General features: G+C 41.9%; 1 protein-coding gene across 7 annotated transcripts; it reads left to right on the top strand.

Annotated features, from left to right (window-relative positions):
- The first annotated feature begins 88 nt into the window (after positions 1-88).
- Positions 89-19,919, top strand: LYRM1 (LYR motif containing 1). 7 transcript variants are annotated; one of them, XM_072753709.1, is made up of 5 exons: positions 337-380; positions 1,107-1,247; positions 13,485-13,644; positions 17,886-17,978; positions 19,086-19,919. In XM_072753709.1, the coding sequence occupies exons 3-5, from the start codon at positions 13,486-13,488 to the stop codon at positions 19,200-19,202; spliced, it is 369 nt and encodes a 122-aa protein (XP_072609810.1). In that variant the 5' UTR covers positions 337-380; positions 1,107-1,247; position 13,485; the 3' UTR covers positions 19,203-19,919. The 7 variants fall into 7 exon arrangements, with proteins under 7 accessions (XP_025859015.1, XP_025859023.1, XP_025859014.1 ...); XM_026003230.2 differs by lacking the exon at positions 1,107-1,247 and having other exon boundaries at positions 89-380; positions 13,496-13,644; XM_026003238.2 differs by lacking the exon at positions 1,107-1,247 and having other exon boundaries at positions 116-380.
- The last annotated feature ends 113 nt before the right edge of the window (positions 19,920-20,032 follow it).

The raw sequence follows: 20,032 nt of genomic DNA, 5'->3' as shown, positions 1-20,032 counted from the left end.
GGGTGGAAGATTGCGTCACGACGTACGCACGGACGTACGAAGCCGTCGCCAAGTAAGGGCAAAGAACTAGCGACGCGGAGGAAGGGCTGGGAGGAGTTGGACTGGATCATTTTTTGGCTAGAGTGGGGGGGGAGGATAGCGAAAAGGGGTAAAGAAAAACTAGGGAGACAATGAAGTTGGCTATACTGTTGGGTATACGACGGAGGGTGGGCTAGAGTATGAAGTTTCAGGGAGACTTGAGACTATCCCTGACCTGGAACTAATGGTTCCACGGAGGCCCCCCCCCCGGTGGTTTAGTCCGGCCTGGCCTACCGGACCTGCCCGACCAGTGTCGGCCGCGGCTCAGCAAGGCTCCCGGCGCCGCCTCCTCCTAGCCCGCGGTAGGCTGCGGCGCTTCTGTGGGTGGGGGAAGGCAGGCCTGACGCAGAGTGAGTGTAGGGGATGGAGACGCTGACTCCTGGCGCGGGAGACTGGGGGAAGGGGTTGACTCCCCAGGGGCAGGGATGGGCTGGGGGCGGGGGTGCGACGTTGCTAGGAGACGCGCTGTGTGACCCCAGCCTCGCGAGGGCGGCTCTCTGTCCTCGCCACCAGCCTCGGGACCCCGCCGGGGGAAGCGGCCCGAGGGCCAGGAAGCAGAGGCCTGTTTGGCGAACAGCTGAGATGCCGGTTTGGGGCCCAACAGAGACTTTTCCTGAATCCTTTGGATCCCCGAATGTAAATGTGAGATCAGTAGGGGCAATTCCGGGGTCGAGAGGCGTCAAGCTGGGGAAGGTTGACCCAAACGAGGTCCCGTAGAGGCCACGGAGGCTTCTTAGGACGGTAGTGAAAACCTGCTTCTTAAACGGCTTCGGTCCGCGAACGAGAACGAGACGGAGGCCTTGCTCCGTGACTGTTTATTGGAGTCCGGGAGAAAGTTAAAATGTCAATCAGTAAGGAAGATATCAGCAAGTACGACATGCCCCCCCTAAGACCATAATACGGGGTGTGAAGCGGTAGGAGGTGGGAGGAAGGCCACTCCAGGTGGGGTGAGGCTTTTCTTTTCAGATAAGGCCAGAGTTCCACGGAGATGCGTGAAAGGAGAGAAGCTAGGGAGTGGACTTTTCTAGATGGAGAAGAGAGCCAACGGGAAGGGTCCTGAGGAGGGAAACGGCGGGAAAGCCAGGTGGCTGGAACTGAAAGAACACGGGCTTGAGTGGTCTGTGATGGAGAAGTGGGAGGGCCTGATCATGCACAGCTAAATGCCCAAGGTAAGGGTTTGGCTGTTGTGTTACCTGAGGGTTTTGAGAAGGGGAGTGACCTGATTTACATTAAAAAAAAAAAATCACTCGGCTGCTGGCTAGAGTAGGGTAGAAAGTTGTCAGACCTGTTAGGAGGCTGCTGCCCCAGGCCCAGGGAGAGATGGGTAGTGGCAGTGGAAATGCAGATTATTAAATTCGGAATGCATTTTGGAAGTAGAGCTTGCAAGACTTGCTGCTGGATTGGGTAGTGAAGTGTACAGGAGGAGGAGGGACCAAGGATGACTCCTAAGGGGAAAACAGTTTGGAAGGGAATATCCCAAATTGTCTTTTAATCATACTAGATTTGATTGAGTCCGTTAACCCTCCAGGTGAGGATGTCGAGAAAAGTTAGATATGCAAGTCAGGTGGATGTCCTAGAGAAAAATACATGTAGGGGTTTTTAGAGACTCCGGGGGGAGAAGAAGATGAGCCAGCAAAGGAGACCCTTGACACAGATAAGGCCTCAGAGATAAAAGAAGGCTCCCTTAATATCCCGCAATAATGAGACTCTCATAATCAGTGAGACTTATCCACCCACTATCCAGCTTCTATTCATCCTCTAAGCCCTGGCTCAAATCTCTTCCTTCCCTTCCAACCCCAGCTGTCAGTGCTTTTGGACTTGTGCGCAGGTGATTTGTGTCCATTACAGCAAGGCTGACTTTGCTTGTTAATTGTTCATATGTCTGACTCCCCACGGGCTAGTTCTTCTTTGCGTCCTTCTGGCTCCTGGTACAGAGCTTTGCCCATAGGGCCCACTGTGTAGTTATGGCTAGGTAGGAACACTATTCATAAGATAGCAGCCATGGACTTCAACAACTCTAACAAAGGGGCTTTTGTCCCACTGCTGCTGCCAACTGTCAGCCACAATCTAGATATGTTAATCTCATAAAATCTAGAAAGGATATCAGAAGTATGAGAAGGCCTGGGTTTCAATCTTGGATCTGTTTCTGACCATCAGTGGCCTTGGATAAGGTCTTTTTCTTTGAGCTGGAGGGGTTGGGCTAAATTAGAGATTGCAAACTGGCAAGACAGATACTGCATGCAAACATATCGTTCATCCCACAAAGTGATTTAAATTTAAATTCTTTTTAAAATTTACTTGCCAACGTTTAAAAATTGGACATCAAAATCCAGATCTTCAGCTTCATTTGAAAAATGAGACAATCTGGCCACACTAGCCTGAGGTTCCTCCCCTGCAACAGTCAGCTAGCGCCAGTAAGCTTCTCCCCATGTGCCCCTCTTTTTCAACTATCTGCCTGACCTGAACATTATCAAACTGAACATTTGATTTGCAGTTCTTGGTGTAGCCCTGTGCTATTCTCCAGGAGCCATTAGCCACATGTAGCTATTTATTTGGTTTTTACATGTAGCTATTTAAATAAAATTTTGAATGCCAGTTCCTCAGTTGCAGTAACCATATTTCAAGTGCCCAGTAGCTACATGTGGCCAGTGGCTAGCTACCCTGTTGGGCAGCACAGTTACAGAATATTTCCGTCATTGAAATACATTCTGTTGGTCAATGCTGGACTGGAGGAGCGTGAACGTATTCTGGGTGCCAGTCGTTGCTCCTACTCTCAAGGAATTTTGTCTAGTAAGGAGCTCTGTTGCATCTGCAGATGAGAAAAGTTGCTCGGTTTGTAGTTACTTGATAATTAGAGGGTACTTAGAAACTGTCTTGAGAGCAGAGACCCCTACTTAAGGTGAGGTTATTCATCAGAGGGTTGGATCAAGGGTCAGATGCTAGAAAGCTCCAACTATGTCTAATGTTCTAACAAGTCCTTTGTGAGTTTCCTAATCCATTTCCCTAGGAAATTATAACAAAGGAGGGATTGAAATGTTAATTTAAACCTAATGTTTTTTTGTTCTTGGACTTCCCCAGTTCCTATGATGGGGTGAAATCCTGAGTATTTATGAATGAATGACTGGGGTTGATTTTTTAGCATTGACCTAGTTTTCATCTATTTCCAGCAGACACGTACACACACACACACACACACACACACACACACACAAACATGTCTAACACCTCCCCCTACTTCTGGTAACTGGTTCTCACCACCTCTAACTGACCTGACCCTTACTTTATCTTTGTCTCTTAAAATCTGCAGATTAGGAAGCAGATACTTCCATTTCTTTTTGAGGGGCCAAAACTTGGTTTCCATTTAGAATATCCATCTCTGAGGGGGAAAAAGCTGTATCTCTCTTGGTTACAAAAGCCTGATTGGAGTTCCCCTTACAAGTATAATGTTGTGTGTGCTTCTATGGTGGTATATTTAGAATGAACATACTTGCCTCCTATGATCTTGTTTGGGATAATTTAGAAGTTTTTCAGACATCAGTATTTTTGGGTTTTCCCTGCATTCTGGAGATTTCCCATATTACAGGACCAAACCTAATTTCCATTTCTTTAAGTAAAATGAAAACACCATCTACCTTCTCCTCCCTGCCTCCTATCTCTGACACCCATATTGTCACTTTCTGTGTAAAAAGATGCTATTTCAGAGAATAGTTGTGCTATGATTAAGTACACCACACAAGCATATCCTGAGATTTGCAAAACAATATGACTTTACACTTCCCTTTTTGGAATCTAGTAACCAAACACTGCACCCAGGACAGGAAACAAGTCCATTGGGTATGTTCATGTGTCTGTGACTATCTCGATCCGTCTGTCTACTAATGAAAAGGAGAGAGGATAGATAGCAAAGATGTGTGGGGGCACAGCTTATCTTGAAGGTTATTCGATTTGGGTAAGGATGATACTATATAGGATATGGGTGTATACCAGAACGTAGGAAATATAACAGATGCAGGAGGAAAACATGCCAAAGGATAAGCAAGGAGTAAGAGATAAAGGAAGAAAAATAGGAAGGGAAGTCTGGGCATGCTTTTGGTGTTGGCATCTGCATTATATTTCCAGTAAGAAGTATGTGCTGTGGTCTGAAGATAAGCGGTACCTCCGACAGGGTTATTTACTCATACTGAAGAACAATAGTCCTTTACTGTACAGGGATTATTAATGATCAGAGGGAAACAGCTTTAGGAAAATCCATTACTATCACAAAGCAATAAATTCGCCAACAGGCAGCCTGCTTCTTTTTCCTCCTCTGCTGACAAAGCTTGGTATAGATAAAAGAGGCCTCACTGTTTCTTCTTTATTTCCTCCTATTCAGGTAATATTTGCCTTCTTTAGCTCCCAAACTAAGTGATTTACATGGATTATCTCATAAATAATCTTTACCACAACTCTTTGAAGAAGGTTCTATTGTTACCCCACTTCACTTTTTAAGAAACTGAGGCTCAAGAAGACTTGATCAATGTAGTGAAGTCAGAATTCAAACCCAGGTTTGGCCATTCCAAAACCTATCTGCTTATTAGTTACATTGTATCTTCTCTTCCTTACATGTGTGGGAAAACTGAATGCCTAAAACCAAGAGTCATTCTCTACCCTGGCTTTCTGGGGCAAGAAAAACTTTGCTTTAGCATTATGAGAGCATTTCAGTTCCCTAGAGGTTTTCCAAGTGACAGAAACTTTAAACTACGATTTTGTAGATTGGTTTGACCCCTAATCATTTGGGTGCAATGGATCTATTCCCCAGAAGAATTTTTTTCCCAAGAAAAAAATCTATCAGAACCACATTTTTCTATATGTTTGGTTCTAAGCTTCATGGAAACAGTAAATCATTTCAGTCCAGTGCATCAACCCTTACTGACTTTCAAAGAACTTAAGGGTAAGGGTTACATTATAACTGTGTGTCTAATACTGCCTTAGATGGAACCCATAAGGCCTCCTCCCCAAATAACAAAGTCTTAAATTCCTTATTCTGACACCCACAGCACCACTCTTGAAAACATCATTGTGAGTGTTAATTAGTATTTTTAAATATTTTAGGATCTTCAGTTGGGACACTGGTCCAAATACCACCACATATGAGAATGGGCATTACTGGTGACCATTCTGTGTGTATAAACTTATTATAACATATATTTCAAATTCCAACTTTGTACCAGGCCTAAGAATGTGAGGAATGAGGCACAGTCCCAACCTTCTTTGTCCCTCCCCAAAATACACACTGTGAAGGAAGAAAGGTAAGCCAAATAGAAATTTACAACAGAACAGGATGAACATGATGATATAAGTGTGCTGGACATGCCTGGGGTACGCACAGCAGGGACATAGCTGAACCCATTTCAGCATGAAAACACCTTGCTAAAAGCAGTGGAAGTACAAGGAAGAGAATTAGCAGCTAGGCAAAGAAAGAATATTTCAGTTGTTTGAATTTGGACCTTCATTTGACAAAAAGGGATGTCCGATCTATGGAGATGGGATGGCAGGAGAGGGGCAGGCCAGCATGGGTGCCCAATGAACACATAAGACAGTGATTTCATTGGGTGAGTTTCACAGTCACCACCACCCCCACCCACCCAATCATAAAGTACTTGGGAGAGAAATATTACATTCATTATGAGAAGAAAAAATTCTATTCAGGGGTGATACCGAAGGAATGGAAAGAGTCTTTCCTTCAATCTGGGGCTTGAAAGTCAGTTAATTCCCATTGCCTTTTCTGTCCCTTGTTTATACGGCAACACTTTTTCTTAAGTAGAAGGCAAAGCCTCATGAGAGTCCAACACTGGGAATTTTTACATTCCTGAGACCAGAGTCATACTTCTATAAATTTCATCTGGAGAAGGAATTTTCATCTCTGCTCTTAAACTCCTCAGCGTTCATGCTGTGATGGCCTTTCCAAAGGTGGGGGAAAGGGTGAAGTGGATAAATCCCCTAGTACTAGCATATCTTCCCACAGGCCTCCTGTAAAACTAAATCTGGTCATGCCACGCGCCTACATGTGCTGTGTAGAGTGGGTTCTTGGAGTCTACCTGGACCTTTCACTATTTCCACTCACCATAGAGTAGAAGGGTGAGTGGGTGGTGTGTTGTGTTTTGTTTTACGTTGATTACTTCCCCATTACTCCAAAATAAAAATGGGAAAGCTCTTGGTCAGGGAAATAATCATCCAGTTTACTGGCTCTTTTTTTTTTTTTTAATTTTTATTTATTTATGATAGTCACAGAGAGATAGAGAGAGGCAGAGACACAGGCAGAGGGAGAAGCAGGCTCCATGCACTGGGAGCCCGATGTGGGATTCGATCCCAGGTCTCCAGGATCACGCCCTGGGCCAAAGGCAGGCGCCAAACCGCTGCGCCACCCAGGGATCCCAGTTTATTGGCTCTTAATCCCAACTCTCCTGTCAATTAAATCTCATTAGGCAAGATTTTTTTCACCATCTGCAAGATACAAATCCAGCACATTTTAAGAGATGTAAATTAGACCATGGTACTCCCAACTTGCTTAAAATCTGCCGGTGTCTTCCTTTTGTTTTTAGACTACAAACTCCTTTCCAGGGCCTGCCCCCCCTGCCTGTGCTGGATTCTGCTCACCTGCAGCCTCACCTCCCCCACAGGCTCTCCATGTATTAACACTGATGGGGTTTACCACCTCTTAGCCTTTGTTGGTTCTCACTCTCTTCCTGAACCATTTTTCCCCTAACCATTCACTTTAACAGTCTCCTTCATGTCATTCAGGACTCAGATGTCACTACCCAAAATAAAGTAACCCTGTCCCTGTTCATTTGTATCATATTACTGTTTCATTCCTAGGGAGCCCATATCACCATCAGAAATTGTCTTTCTCTTGTATATCATCTGCTCTGCCACTAGAATGTAAGCTTTAAGAGGACAGGGACAGTAGATGCTTGTTTATCAAGGTTGTGTATCCTTAGAATCTCATGTGCCTGGTCCCAGTGGTTAGTGATGGATGGATGCTTGGGAAGGACCGGGAAGGCCTGTAATGAGTCCTGGTGCCTCTTCTGTGATGTCAGTTCCCTTTGGAGTGTCAGAACAGAGCTGCCATAGGGAACCAAAGAGCAGCGCAATCCCGCCAAGTGCACAGCCTCTTTTAAAGGGGCCCATGTGCAACATAATTATTAAGGAAGTGCAGTGCAGGGGAGGAAGAAGGGCAGATGGTATACAGAAACCTTATTAAAAGGTTATTCATATCAAGGTCCAAAAAAAATGATATTTTGCTCTTGTAGAATGGGAACAGAATTATTTAGTTCCATTACCACAACTGGCTAAGCTTTTTAAAGCAATTAACAGACATTTAACCACAGTCACTGAGATTGAGCATTCTGTTTAATGATAAAAAGTTTGGGCTGGACGGGCATGATCCTAGAGACCCGGGATGGAGACCCGCATTGGGCTCCCTGCATGGAGCCTGCTCCTCCCTCTGCCTGTGTCTCTGCCTCTGTGTGTGTGTGTGTCTCTCTCATGAATGAATAAATAAAATCTTTAAAAAAAAAAAAAAAGTTTGGGCTGGACTCCAGACGGTCTGGGTTTGAATCCTGGCCTCACCTTTTTTTGTTGTTGTTGTTTGTTTTTTGCTTTTTTAAGCAAAGCCTACAACCAGTGTGAGGCTGGAACTCACAACCCTGAGATCAAGAGTCTCTGTAGACTGAGCCACCCAGCAGCCCTCAGGCCCACCTCTTAATAGCTAATGTGACCCTGGACTAGTTACGTACCTCTCTGCATCTGGTTCCTTCTTCATAAAGGGGATAATGGTAGTTATCTACCTTAAAGAATTGTAATGATTTGGGGAGTTGATATTCGTAAAGCATCTAGCTAGCAAAGCCTCTGGCACAGAGTAAATACCAAGCAAAATGTAGTATTATAATTATTCTAATGAGCAAAAGAGTCTAAGCCCTCTAGGAATTCAGAGACTGTGAAGAAAAAGACACAATGAAACTGCAAGATAGCAATGGCTAGCTGTGATAGTAGCAGAGAAAAAAGTGCCCCAGAAAAGCCTGCAAACAAATAGGTGCCTACTAGTTTCAGTGGGGTGGCTAGCAGAAAATAGGCATTGTACATGGAATGGCTCAGCCAGACACTAAACACCAAGGCAGGACAGCAGGGTGCCTTAGGGCAGTAGCTTTGAAACTTCTGTTTTTCAGACTCTGCATCTCAATTTATATTACTATTTACCCATATTTTAAACCAGCTTTAAAGGAAACTCCATATTGCTCTATCAAAATCACTTTAAAATATGGGTTTGATGGGCTATTATAATACATTTAAAAATCACAGTGGGAAAATATTTGTACATCAAAAAAATCACCTTCCCAACCATCCTTTGGGACACTTGCTGTAGGGGAAACTTCTGACTGTGACCAGAGGCCAAAACACTCTAGCAGCAACATTTGTCAGCCTTTGCTTGCTTAGTGGCACAGGCTGCACTTGGTAGATGCTTGGTAGTGAATTTTTTCTTGGTACTGTGTTTATATGGTATATGATTTTAAGAAAAGACCAATGTCCAGTCACATTTCCCTCCAGGGACACTTCATATCTCTTTTTCCTCATTCTGGGGTTTCGCAGTTAAGGAAGTAAAATTAAACAGTTTGATGAAATGTCAATCTCAGAATAAAAAACTTGGGGCACCTAGGTGGCTCAGTGGTTGAACATCTGCCTTCGGCTCAGGTCGTGATCCCAGAATCCTGGGATTGAGTCCCACATTGGGCTCCCCGCAGGGAACCTGCTTCTCCCTCTGCCTGTGTCTCTGCCCCTCTCTCTGTGTCTCTCATGAATAAATAAATCTTAAAAAAAAATTTTTTAAAGTTACAAAACTTTAAGAATTATTTAAGAATTGACTTTGTGGGGTGCCTGGGTGACTCAATTAGTTAAATGTCTGAATTGGTCTCAAGTCATGATCTCAGGATCTTGCAATCAAGCCCCACATCAGGCTCCCCACTCAGCCAGGATTCTGCTTGTCTCTCCCCCTTCCCCACCCCCCAACCGCTTGTTCTCTATCTCTCTCAAATAAATGGGACCTTTAAAAAAAGGAATCAACCATGCGGCCAGTTGAGACTGGTTCAATTGTGGTTCTCTAGGGGTGTCTAGGTGGCTCAGTCAGTGGAGCATGTGACTCTTAATCTAGGGGTTTTGAGTTCAAGCCCCATGTTGGGTGTAGAAATTACTTAAAAATAAAATCTTTTAAAAAAGTTGTGGTCCTCTAGACAATCTGATATTCCTCATGTTGCCTGTGGGAAAATCCCAGCAGAAAATTGCATTGGATCAACCCCTGAGACTAGTGAAGAAAAGGGCTGCCTCGGCCTTGCACCAGTAGTGAGAGATCATTGATAGTTTCAAAAGAATAAATGTTGGTTTCAAGCCATTAAATCTATTGGAAGGAAAACTCTTAGGGAAAAGGCACTTTTTCTAAACAGGTTGCTTCCTAGGAACAAAGACAAACATAAACCAAAGGGAAAAAATTTGAACTTGAAATTTGAGCTTGAAAAAAAAAATTTTATATGGTTAATTTTGTTTCTAGAATTCCAGGCTTTCTGCATCCTGAGATATTTTCATTTATCCAACAAACACTTATCGAATACAAGTTACGCACCTGGCTATGTGCTGAGACTTCAGCAGTAAAGAAGATGGACATGGTTACTGTCCCCCCATAAACCTGAGAATCAATTGGGGGAAGACAACTAATAAACCATTATTTCTTGAGTGATTAGTACCACAAAGAAGAAATTCAAGGATCCATGAAAGGTTCAACAGACACCTGACCCAATGCATGTGGTGAGGGGAGGAAATTCTGAAACATCCATATTTTCACTGGGATGAGTAGGGGTTGGTCAGCTAAAAGGGAGGCGGTCAGGAACAGCATGGATATGTACCCCTAAAGTAAAAGCATTCCCTCAAAGAACTCAACCAGTAAGAGAACAACAAAAGAGGCATTTTCTTGTCTGTCCTCTGAAGACTTGGAAGCAACTGTTATTAAGCTAGACTTGTATTAGTACACAATGGGAAGTACAGGTTCAGACCCTTTTCTCTAGAAATTTTGGGACTTAAGCTTTCTGGGTCACCTAGGGAGACATCACTTATCTCCCTTACAGGATTAGTTTTCAAAGCACTTAAAACATCAATTAAAGTGTTTTGAAAATGGTCCTATTAAAATAGTACCAATTGTTAGTACTGCTCCTTACCTTGAGTACTCTAATTGCAGGGCTGTGTATCTGATTATGGCATATGATCTTACAGTTTAAAGCTGTGGCTCCTTCTAGTATTAGAAAGAAACCAGTGAGAGTCAGGCTTTGGAGAAGGTTGCTGCTGTTTTAATATGCCAGACCTCCTTCATTTTCCTCAAGTGTCATATAGTCAGGGAAGTTTCATCTGTTAATGACAGGGAAGTGAAGCAATCATTAATAGAAGTTACAGACTCCCTGCCCCGCACAGGAACTGACTCATGTATTTTTCACATGAAACCATGGAGTTTTAGGGAGAAGCAGAACCTCAGAAACCTGTTTCCTTACCAGGAAAAGTCATCATCATCTCATGGGTTTTTATTACGATTAGCCACAAAGCATGATGTTCTTTCTTGGTTTTTACGAATTTCTTCTTAAGCATTTTTTCTGGGAGGCATCACGGACGTCAGAATTGGTGTTGATTATAACTTTTGTTTTTAACTTTTGAATTGGGTGAAGTGCTTTCAAACTTTTTAGCCAATGGTTAAGCCTTGGTTCATTCTGCATTGCTCAAGAAAGATCACCAGGGTCAGGAAGGGCAATCTTATGAAGAAGTCCTCTGTAAGGTAAATTCCTTGCAGGTAATTAGAATTTCTAGAGAAATTTCCAGCTCTCACCTGCATTATTTAGCTGCCCAAGTTCTCAAAAGCTCAGGACCATCCATCCTAAAGCATATGATCTCTACGTTACCCCTCCCCCTCGGGTTAGAAATGGGTCCTGTTCCATAGGGCAGTGAGCAGCCTACTTCCCCATCCTGATGAGCCTGTTTGAGGAAAACCGCTCATAATGAGGTGTCCCAGTGCCTGGCCCTGCTACTCACTTACCAAATCTGTCCCTGTCTTCCCAGCCTACCCTTTGTTAAAGAGTGTATTTATTCTCTAAAATCTGACTAATCAGAATCATGTCGTAGTTCAACTCTATCTTCCCTGAATTTCTTTTAGATGTAGAAGTAAATAGTGAACACATAGGCTAAAGTTTTTGCATAAACAAAATGACAACAACAAAAACACCTAATGTCCAACATTAGGACATTAGCAGAATAGACAAGTATATTGGGATATCTTCATACAGTCGGCTAAATTACAATATTTAGAATATATGAGCTAGAGCTATATATAACAACATAATTGTACATGCGCAAAAAAGCAAGTTGCAGAAGAACATAATACTTCTTATATAGAGTCAACCCCTGAACAACATGGGTTTGAACTGTGCAGGTCCACTTGTACAGAGATTACGTGAGATAAATACAGAACACTGTAAGTGTATTTTCCTCATGATTTACTTAATATTTTCTTTTCTCTAGCTTATTTCATTGTAAGAATATAGCATATAATATATATGTGTGTGTGTGTGTTCACTGCTTATGTTATCAAGTAGACTTTGTCTCAACAGTAAGCTAGTAGTAAAGTTTTTGAGGGAGTCAAAAATTAATCACAGATTTTTGTGTAGTGGTCAGTGTTCCTAAGCCCCATGTTGTTCAAGGATCTATATAAGATTTGTAAACTTGCAAATAAATAAATAAATAAGATTTGTAAACTTGACAAGCAATACTATGTAATGTTATGTGTAAAAGCTGTGTGTGAGAAGCTAACAAGTTCTGAATGGTGGTTCATTCTAGGAGAGAGGAAGGGGAATTTGACTGGAAGGGGTATATACATATGTACTGTATTCCTTAAGCTTCATTGTGAATATATGGCTGTTAGTATTCTCTATATCTTTTTGTATACCTAAATATTTCATAATAAAAATAAAGCTGCCTAATTTTTTTCCAGGAATTTAATCTTTAAAAATACAATTAGCAGGGCACCCAGGTGGCTTAGTTGGTTAAGTGTCTGCCTTCAGCTCAGGTCATTGTCCGGGGCTCCTGGGATCGAGCTGCTTCTCTCTGCTTGTGCTCTCTCTCTCATAAATAAATTTAAAAACTTAAAAAGAAAATTGCAGTTAACTCTAGGGAATATACTTAGGTCAGGACTCATTTAGCTAAGTCCTCTGAAATTAAAATTCATTTTTCAGAGTAAAAACCCAAAGAGGCCACAAGCTCTTCAGTCATCAGAAAGATTTTCAGTTGTCCTTACTGTGTGGTTCTTAGGTGGACAAGGAAGCAGACCAACAATTTTGAGAAATCTTTTCTACAAAGTTATGATGAACCAAAAGAGAAGGTGCAACCTGGCAGCCTCTGAGTGGAATGGAGCCTGCAGGCCCATTTTGTTTGGCCTTCATGGTACTCACACTTTCAAAAAGAATGAATTAATGTCTTTTTTGAGATTTCACATTTGAGAATCTGGATTGCTATCTATTATTAAAGTATCTGAAAATCTGGCATTCCTATGCCCTCATTTATTTTTTTTTAAGATTTTATTTATTCATTATTTTAGAGAGTTGGGGGGAGGGGCAGAGGGATAAGAGAGAAAGAATCCCAAGCAGACTCTGCACTGAGCACAGAGCCCAACATGGGGATTGATCCCATGACCCTAAGATCATGACCCAAGCCAGAATCAAGAGTTGGACGCCCAACTGACTGAGCCACCCAGGAGCTGCCCTAGGCCCTCATTTCTATGTGGCAGCAGCTGCCTGGAGCTGAGTAGCAACTATCCTTTTTCAGGGGGTTACATCCTTTCCATCTGGCTATTATTGTCCCCACCCAACCAGGCTTCCTCATTTTATCTGCAAGCCCCAAGGGTGCTTAAATTTACAACCCCTGCATTAAATTCAAGTTACTGAACCAGAATATTTAGCTATTCAAAATGTGCCTTTTCCAGGCATTCTGATGAGTATTGTAGTTTTACAAAAATACACACTAAAAGCATCTTCCTGTGTTAGTCTGGTAAAGAATTTACGGCTTTTAAGTATAGCACAATCGAATTTTGGTTTACTGTGTTTGTAAACATGGCCGTCATGGCAAACATTAACTCTCAACCATGGGATGATATGCAAAGACAGCTGAGAGATAGCTGGTATTCCTACAGCACCATTCTGGCAATGCTACTAAACAGATCTGTTGAGAAAGAGCAATTATTTCTAGACTAATTAAAGAGCTTGATTAAAAAAATGTACATCTGCCTAGCTGCCTACTGTCAAATTGAATTTTCATGCAAATTTTCCCTCTTCTATTTTGGTGGGTCTGAGGATGACAACAGCAACACGACAAGAAGTTATTGGCCTCTACCGCAGAATTTTCAGGCTTGTGAGGAAATGGCAGGCAGCATCAGGGCAGATGGAAGACACCATTAAAGAAAAACAGTACATATTAAATGAAGCCAGAACACTGTTCCAGAAAAACAAAAACGTAAGTAAACCCTAACTGGAGATTGTAAGGAGGAGGGCAGTGTCTTATGACGTTTGTTCTTTTTCTTCCGAAAATTGAGAGGACTGAGCAGTATAGGTCACAGTGGTAGAGTGTGGGGCAGAAAGGGCCCAGAGGCACAGCCCACTAGCTTGCTCAACCACTGAGAAGCAGAGCCCAGTCTGGGTTTCTCTCTTCATTTGTTTCAGGTCTCAAATGGCTCTGTGCCCTTGGAGGACACCATGAGAGCCAGGTGACACGAGTCAGGCCACTGAGGGCTTTCAGGTTTCCTCACACACTTGTGCCTGTCAACAGCTCTTCCAACGGGAGGTGTGCAGTTAAACTTTTTTTTTTTTTTTTTCCAATTCATATACTATTCAAGGTCTCCAAGTATAAACTCATTCAGAGGGAAGAGAATAGGATTAAGACACAGGGCTCCCTTCATAACTTCTCTTTGAACTCAAGCCTCTTTGGCTAGAAGAGTGATTTGCCCTTTGGGAGCACAGAATTGGGTAAGATAGTGCCTCTACTAGTTAGTTTAACGGAACTGCACACCCAGACACCAGGGAGCCAAGGACCATTTGTAAGAGGCTTGATTTGACCCATCTCAGTAAACTATAAAGCATCAGCTATTATATTAGCTTCTTATGAAGACTGCCTGGCACTAAGCACGGAAAGAGACTCTTAGCTTCTGACTTCTTGCCTTCTTATTGATCTCACAAAATCAATGCTGTTACTGTTCCCCTCATGAAATCTCCTGACAGTCTACTCTCTTTTCCCTCTCTGACCCCTGTTTCTGTGTCCCTTTTGGCCGTGTCTTCTCCACACACCCTTCCGCCCACTGCAAGGAGCCTCTGAAAGTCAGCCTTCTGTGCTGAGGCCCCTGCATCCACTTTAGGATTCCTGCCCCCCATATCTGAATACCCAGCCTCAGGCTCTCATCTGCCACCTGAAAAAGCTCACAACAGGCATGATGATCCTAAGCAGAACTCATCTTTCTGCAAAAACACCTCCCTTTCCAGCTTGCCTATTTCTGCTATTCCCCGTGTCACCACTCCGCAGCTGTTTGCTCTCATTCTTTCATTCAGCAAGTATTTGTGTGCCCACCATGTGCCAAACACTGGTCTAGACATTGAGGATATAAAATGAGCAAAACCAAGACAGGATCCCTCAACGATGTTTCAGAGTTAAATAGTAAGAAATGTAAAATTGCAGTTGGGGTAAGTTCTATCAAAGAAACCCTCCCAACCTACAGTACCTTCTCCTCAGAATGCCTGAGGCCTCCTTGCTAAAAAAATCAACCTGCTTCTCTGCCTTTCTGACCTGCCTCCAGCATCTCCAGACTTTTTGTGCCACACATCAGAGTATATTAAAAATGTCTATTTTATTTTTTTAAAGATTTTATGTATTTATTAGAGAGAGATAGACTGAGAGCACAAGCAGGGGGAGCAGCAGAGGGAGAGGGAGAAACAGGCTCCCCGGGCAGGGAGCCCAACGTGGGGCTCAATCCCAGGTCCCTGGGGCCATGACCCAAGCCGAAGGCAGATGCTTAATGGACTGAGCCATCCAGGTGCTCCTATTTTATGTATTTTTATGAGCTTATTGGTACATTTAATAAACTTACTAATATATTTATAAATCAATATGAGTACATAAATGAGAGCTGTGGGCTCAGAAATTTTTTATTGAGAGTAGATAATCTGGGCACCTGGGTGGCTCAGTGGTTGGGCATCTGCCTTTGGCTTAGGGCATGATCCCAAGGTCCTGGGATTGAGTCCCACATTGGGCTCCCCACAGGGAGCCTGCTTCTCCCTCGCCTGTGTCTTTGCCTCTATCTGTGTCCTCTCATGAATAAACAAATAAAATCTTTAAAAAAAAAAAAAAAGTAGATCATCAAAAAGTTGGGAGACCACTAACCTATGCCTTCCCCTAAGTAGTTGGTCACATTCTTTCTTATTTCATTTATGTTGGTGTGGTCTCCCCAACCAGATTATCAGTTCCTTGAGCACACAGACAATGTCTTATACTTTCTTGTATACCCCATAGGACCTACCTTGTGGTTGTCACTAAATTCATGAGCATTTAAAAATTCTTTGGCTTAACTTACCTTCTCCAGGAAGTCTTCCTCAACTTCTCTGCCTTCACTCAACCCTGTGGCAGAAACCTTTTCTGAATTCCTGTGTAGCCATGTACAATAGTCATTGCCCTGTTAATTACATGCCTCCATGCTTTTTCTGGAGCTTTATGCATCAGAGTTTTTCTGCCTGGATAGTTGAAGACAGGGACCATGGCCTCACCGTGTCTAGCCCGGTGCTGGGGGTATCATAGCAGGATGTACCCAGTAAATCTTTTCAGGCTCATTTATGTGAGGACTTCTCAAAACTCTTTGGGTTTTCATTTATGGCAGTAATCAAGCTTTCCTTTGCCTCTGCTTGAACTGGCCCAGTGTGGTATGAGCCATAGGGAAGCGTATGTGCCAGTGATGCTACATGAGTGAGATTATTTTGTTATGCCTGGGGAGGAGGTATATGAGTCTTTAATTTTAAAATGTGTACTTGTTTTGCCATGTATTAGAAAGATAATAAAATATCAGATGATTTTACAAATACTATGCTTAGGAGAAAGCATAATATTTAAAGAAAAAGTTTAATATGAGTATAAATGGTGTGTGGATCTAGCAGAATCATGAAAGCAGCCTCTAAATGACTGAATTTGGAGAACTGTAACCCAGACTTATTCAGATGGACAGCTGGAGTCCTAGGGCCCCTCAGCCCCCTTAACCATACATATCTTTATCAGGGGCTTCTTTCTCCCCAGTCCCTTATGCAGATAGAAGTTGTTTCTTGGAACTTCACTTGCTTGCAAGAGCTTAATAATAATCCAAAAGTATCTCATGAATTGCTCTGAATCCTAATGGCAAATGGGAACATGGAAATCTATTCCTGATGTGGACATCAGAGCAACAGATTCTGAGAAGCCCAGAGGTCAGAAAGCTGAGCCTCTGCCCCAAGGGACCCAGCTCTAGTTCTGTGCATTGCAGTTCCTAGAACCCTTCTCTGCTCCAAAAGGTACCATAGGACAGGCACGCCCTTGGAATTTCCAAGCCTCACTGGCCCAGACGTCACTGTGGGTGTCATCTGGGACTGGTGCAATCCCAGGTCTGCTTTGAGGCCCACTTGCAAACTCAGAGCCATGTGTCAACTCATTTTCCATCCTTGGAAAGAAAGGGTTTCTGTGCTTCTACCTGGCATTCTGTTTTTTGGAATGAACTTGTGATTTCTTTACTTGAAAATGGACTACCATAATTTTACTAGTTGGGAATTTAAAAAGCTATTTCTTCCCCTTACCAATGAGCAAGGAAGTTTACAGTTCAGAAGAAGAGGTGGATCATTCTCTGATATCTTACTTAGGGAGCTTCTAGACAGCATTTGCTAAAACAATTCAGTTAAAGTTTGGTCAACATGGGGAGGACGTGAAGAAGCATTCTCATTCAGTGTTGGTGGGAATATAAATTGGTACAATCTCTTAGAGGGTAATTTGAATCTAGAGGGAATATCTGTAAGAATTCAAAATGCATGAACATATACCCTTTGACCCTGCATTTTCCAGAAATTTATCTTGTAGATATATTTGCATGTAAGCCAAAAACAATTTTAGAGGGATCCATAATAAAATTGTTTATAATGGCAAAAGACTGGAAATAACCTAAATGTCCATCAGCAAAAGATTGATTAAATTATAACACGGCTTTATGTTGGAGTTTTGTGCATCTATTATAAAGAATGGGCAGCTCTCTGTAAATCTAGAAGGAGCTTCAAGTTGTTAGGGGGAAAAGCAAGGGCCAAAACAAAGTGAGCTATAATTTGTTTAAGGAAAAAAACAAAAATATATATATATTTAGGCTTATATCTACATAGAATATCCCTGGAAGGACAAGAAAGAAATTACTAACAACTATTGTCTTTGAGAAGGGGAACTGTGACAGAGATTAAAGGAAGACTTCGTTTTTAAATCTTTTTGTATTATTTGAAAAATGTTTTACTATGTGTTCATATTACCCTATTAAATAATTTTTTTTAAAGTTTAAAATCCACAGTAAATATTATGTTAAATTGCTTTTGATTTTTCAAATTATCAACATTTCATTTACTGGCTGGTGAACTGAGAAAGTTGAAGATGTACACCTCTACATAAGGAGCATTAGAAAGATGCTACGAATCTTACCCATTTTCCTCTTTTAATAGCTCACAGACACAGACCTGATTAAACAGTGTATAGATGAATGCACAGCCAGGATTGAAATTGGACTACATTACCAGATTCCTTATCCAAGGCCAGTAAGTGTGACTCCAGTTAATTTGTGGTAGGTACTTATCCTCACCAACCCAGTTATTTCCAAGAACGTATACCAAGAGGGCTAGCGTTTGCCGAGAAGCCTAGAGCTTCTGTAGCAGGCATGTTGGAAGTAAGCTATCTTTGCATGCCCCCAACCCATCACAACAAACTAAAATGCCAATTGATGCCTGATTTCTCATACTCTTACAACTTTCCCACATGTAGAAGGGAATGCTAGCTTATATTTATATAGCTTTCTCTTTTTGACTTTCATCTTTTTTATGGAAATAATTTTATTTTCCTTATAATGAAGGACAGATTTGTTGTTAATAGGACTAAAGGGAAGTGCATGAGGTGGAAAGTGAAAATGGTCCAAAATTCTCACCCTGTGGAAGTTAGCACTGTACCAGTTAGGTTAGGCCATATGAAATTATGTGTCCTACTATTGACCTAGAAAAACAACAATTTTATACTGTACCAGCTCAACCTAATTTGGGCAATATATCCTTTGTCTTTGTTTCTATATTTGTGTACCTACATTTTCTTAATGTACATGGAATACTGGGCATACTGTTTGCTGCTTGCTTAGTTTACTTCATCTGTTCTGGTCATTTCTGTTTCCCATCTTTTTAAATGGTTGCTGCTGTATCCTGTTACAAGAACGTACCATAATTTACCCAGCCATTTAGTAGACATTTAGATTGGTCCCAGTTTCTTACTATAGCTTTGTATACACAAACTTTTTTTCTTTTCTTCTTTGGAGTCTCATCTCATCATGTGATCTGTAGTCATTTTTCCCTCCATGGAGGCAGTATGAAAGAGCACAAGCTCTGGAATCAGATCTGGGTTCAAATCCTGGTTCTACCACTTAAAGTACATAGTAGCTTGAGGTATTTAACTTGTGAGCCTCCATTTCTCATCTATAGACATTATCTAATTCCTTATGAGATTATTGTAAGGATTAATGTGTATGAGGACTTAAAGGATTAATGAATCAGTGTAGACTTAGTGCTTAGCAGAGAGCACGGTACCTAGTAAAATCTCAATGAGTATAAGCTGCTGTAATGATTATCATTCTTAATATTATTATTCTTATTCTCATTATTCAGATTCATCTGCCTCCAATGGGCCTTACCCCACTACGAGGCCGGGGACTTCGAAGCCAGGAAAAACTGAGGAAATTTTCCAAACCAGTATATCTCAAGTCTCATGATGAGATTTCCTAACCCAGAAGAAAATTTGTTTCTCAGAATGATGAGCCAACTAGGTCTTGAATGTAAACCAGATGACAAAACCCTTCTGCTTGATTAGGGGCAAAAATTTAAGTATCTTCTTAAAAACCTCAAAAATATTGGTATTCACCCCATGATCTGTGCTCACACATCTTTACAGTTCATCAGAGTCTTGTTGCCTACATGGATGACACTAACCCTAGAGCTTACACCCTCACTGAAGCATCATTTGGAAACAAGACTAAGGCCTGTAAAAGGAAGACAAGGATGACAAAGCTTTTTCATGGAAATGCCATTTGCCAAACATGCCAGCTGATATGAAGAAATTAGCCAGTTGCTGAAAGTTCTCATAGCAACTATAAAACTATATACCACCTTCAGAATATTTTTAGGCTTTTTTCCCCAGAGTTTTTGCTTAAAACACAAAGGCTTGCTTGAAAGTGGGTTTCTTTGTGTATGTTCTATTATCTTTTGACCTTCCCAGTTCCCAGATAAACTTCTCATTGGAGTGCCTCATTGCAGATGCCTGGGTGGCTCCGTTAGTTAAGCATCTGATGATTTCAACTCAGGTTCTGATTCCAAGGTCTTGGGAGCCCTGTGTTGGGTTCCTCTCTCAGCAGGAACCTGCTTGTGGATTCTCTCTCTCCCTCTTTCCCCTCCCCCTGCTTGTGCTTTCTCTAAGATAAATAAATCTTTTTTTTCTTAAGTGCATCATTGGATTGATTGTATTGTTTCATGGAAATTTTACTTGAGACCCATCCCTTCCCCCAGCATACACAAAAGTAGTTGTGTTAAGTAAATGCATATATGTTTACTTTATCTTA

The sequence above is a fragment of the Vulpes vulpes genome, chromosome 3 (genome assembly GCF_048418805.1).
Source record: "Vulpes vulpes isolate BD-2025 chromosome 3, VulVul3, whole genome shotgun sequence".
Classification (NCBI taxonomy): Eukaryota; Metazoa; Chordata; class Mammalia; order Carnivora; family Canidae; genus Vulpes; species Vulpes vulpes.
This window is presented reverse-complemented; position numbering and strand designations above follow the sequence as displayed.

Coding starts and splice junctions, on each gene's coding strand:
- LYRM1 (XM_026003229.2), top strand. CDS start 263: ATGGTTCCACGGAGGCCCCCCCCCCGGTGGTTTAGTCCGGCCTGGCCT. Junction 429..13,495: donor GAAGGCAGGCCTGACGCAGA/GTGAGTGTAGGG, acceptor GGATGACAACAG/CAACACGACAAGAAGTTATT. Junction 13,645..17,885: donor TGTTCCAGAAAAACAAAAAC/GTAAGTAAACCC, acceptor CTCTTTTAATAG/CTCACAGACACAGACCTGAT.